The following is a 1,557-nucleotide window of genomic DNA, read 5'->3' on the forward strand; positions in this document are numbered from 1 at the left end:
ACAGACTGCAACGGCGGTGCGGGTGGTCGGTACGACGACGCGCCGGTGGTGTCTGAGGCGTACGACGATGACGCCCTGTCGTGGAGCTTCCGCGCCTCTTCGTCGCTCTCCTCGTCATCGCGCAGCAGTGCCTCCAGCCCACCACGCCGAGGCTCGCGCAGCTCCTGCCAGTGGCGGTCCTCCACGTACCACACAACGACGCTGTACACAGTGACCGCAAGCAGCACAGTCGCCAGCAGCATCAGAAGTGCCGCGTACGCCCTCACACCGCCGTCGCTCGGCGCAAGGTGGTTGGCCGCGCTGACCACGCACAGCGCCGCAAGGAGCACAAAGCTCGCCGTGCGCATCACCGTCAGGAAGGCCGAGCGCATCATGTTCGTGAAGGCAACCACGCCCGCGCCCGCAAGCAGCACAGCCGCCATGCAGAAGTACTGGACGTGGCAGCCTCCCACGGGCGGGTGCCCAGCCGCAATCAGGCCCACCACACACAGCACCGACAGCTGGAACACGCACCAGTACACGTGGCTGCCCCTCATGTTCGTCAGCATGCCGCCGTACATCCGCTGCTGCGCCGCGGGGTACCAATACCCGACGGGGCAAAGCAGGCGCTCGTGCAACGGCTTCCTCGAAAACTGCCAGTACTTCGTGAAGCTCGCGCCCACGTGGCGGGCAATGAAGTAGCACACGCCAGCAGGGAACGCCACTCCGCACAGCACGCCAACGACACCAACCACGCGGTGCTGCACGCGGGCGCCGGGCATCGCCAGTGCAAGCACGGAGCCAAAAAAGATGCCAAGGTGCATCGCGTGTGCCACGACGTACGTCAGGCTCGGGAAGCGCATCGCCGCCCACGCACTCGCCGCGTCCACGCCGCGCCACCGCTGGAAGGCGGCCGTCACACCGCAGTGCACGCACCCTAACACAGCGACGAGCAGCGCGTTGCCCACCACCATCCACAGCGGGTCAAGGGCAGCAAACACCGACAGGAAGTACGGCAGCGCAACGGTGCTCGCACGCTCCTGCGCCGAGGCGCATGACATCCTCGCAAACACGCCGAGTGCCTGCATCTCCAGGATGGAGCCCAGCCCGCCAGTCACCACCACGGCAACAGCCGTCGCACCCGCAACAACGCCGGTGACCGCCGAGAGGGCGCTGGCAGCGGCTGGCAGCGTGTCGGAACTGATCGTAAAGGACCCAAGCAGCACACCCTTGCAGCCGCCGGACACCGCCGCAGCGTCGCACCGAATGACTATCGTCTCGTCAGCAACAATGAAGTAACCGCGGTGCAAGGGCAAAGCCAGCTCCAGGACGGTGGACGGATTCGTCGCGTTGCGCACCCACGTCGTGTTGCTCAGCATCGCTCCCCACGGACCGCCAAACCCGCGCGGCTGCACCGTCGACACCGGCACGAAGCTCAGGTGCGTGCCGAGCTGCGGATCGCGTGCCCACCGAAACGGCGGCGGTAGCGCCACCATCAGCAGTGTCGGGACGACGCTCCCACCGCCGCGGATGTCGTTCTGCGTCAGGCTCCCACCAGCCGCCGTCGTCGTCACGGCA

At 67.1% G+C, this 1,557-nt stretch overlaps 1 protein-coding gene across 1 annotated transcript, besides 1 other annotated feature; it reads right to left on the reverse strand.

Annotated features, from left to right (window-relative positions):
• Tc00.1047053414661.9 (dispersed gene family protein 1 (DGF-1), putative) lies at window positions 1-1,557 on the reverse strand (the record flags this gene model as incomplete). The annotated part of the gene is made up of 1 exon (XM_797281.1): window positions 1-1,557. A coding segment is annotated over one exon (1,557 nt), but the record flags the coding sequence as incomplete, so codon positions are not given.
• Window positions 1-1,557: a sequence feature (areas not merged during assembly with more than two copies in the genome that could not be assigned to a particular haplotype).

This window comes from Trypanosoma cruzi, genomic scaffold (genome assembly GCF_000209065.1).
Source record: "Trypanosoma cruzi strain CL Brener 1047053516355 genomic scaffold, whole genome shotgun sequence".
In the NCBI taxonomy this organism is placed as follows: Eukaryota; Euglenozoa; class Kinetoplastea; order Trypanosomatida; family Trypanosomatidae; genus Trypanosoma; species Trypanosoma cruzi.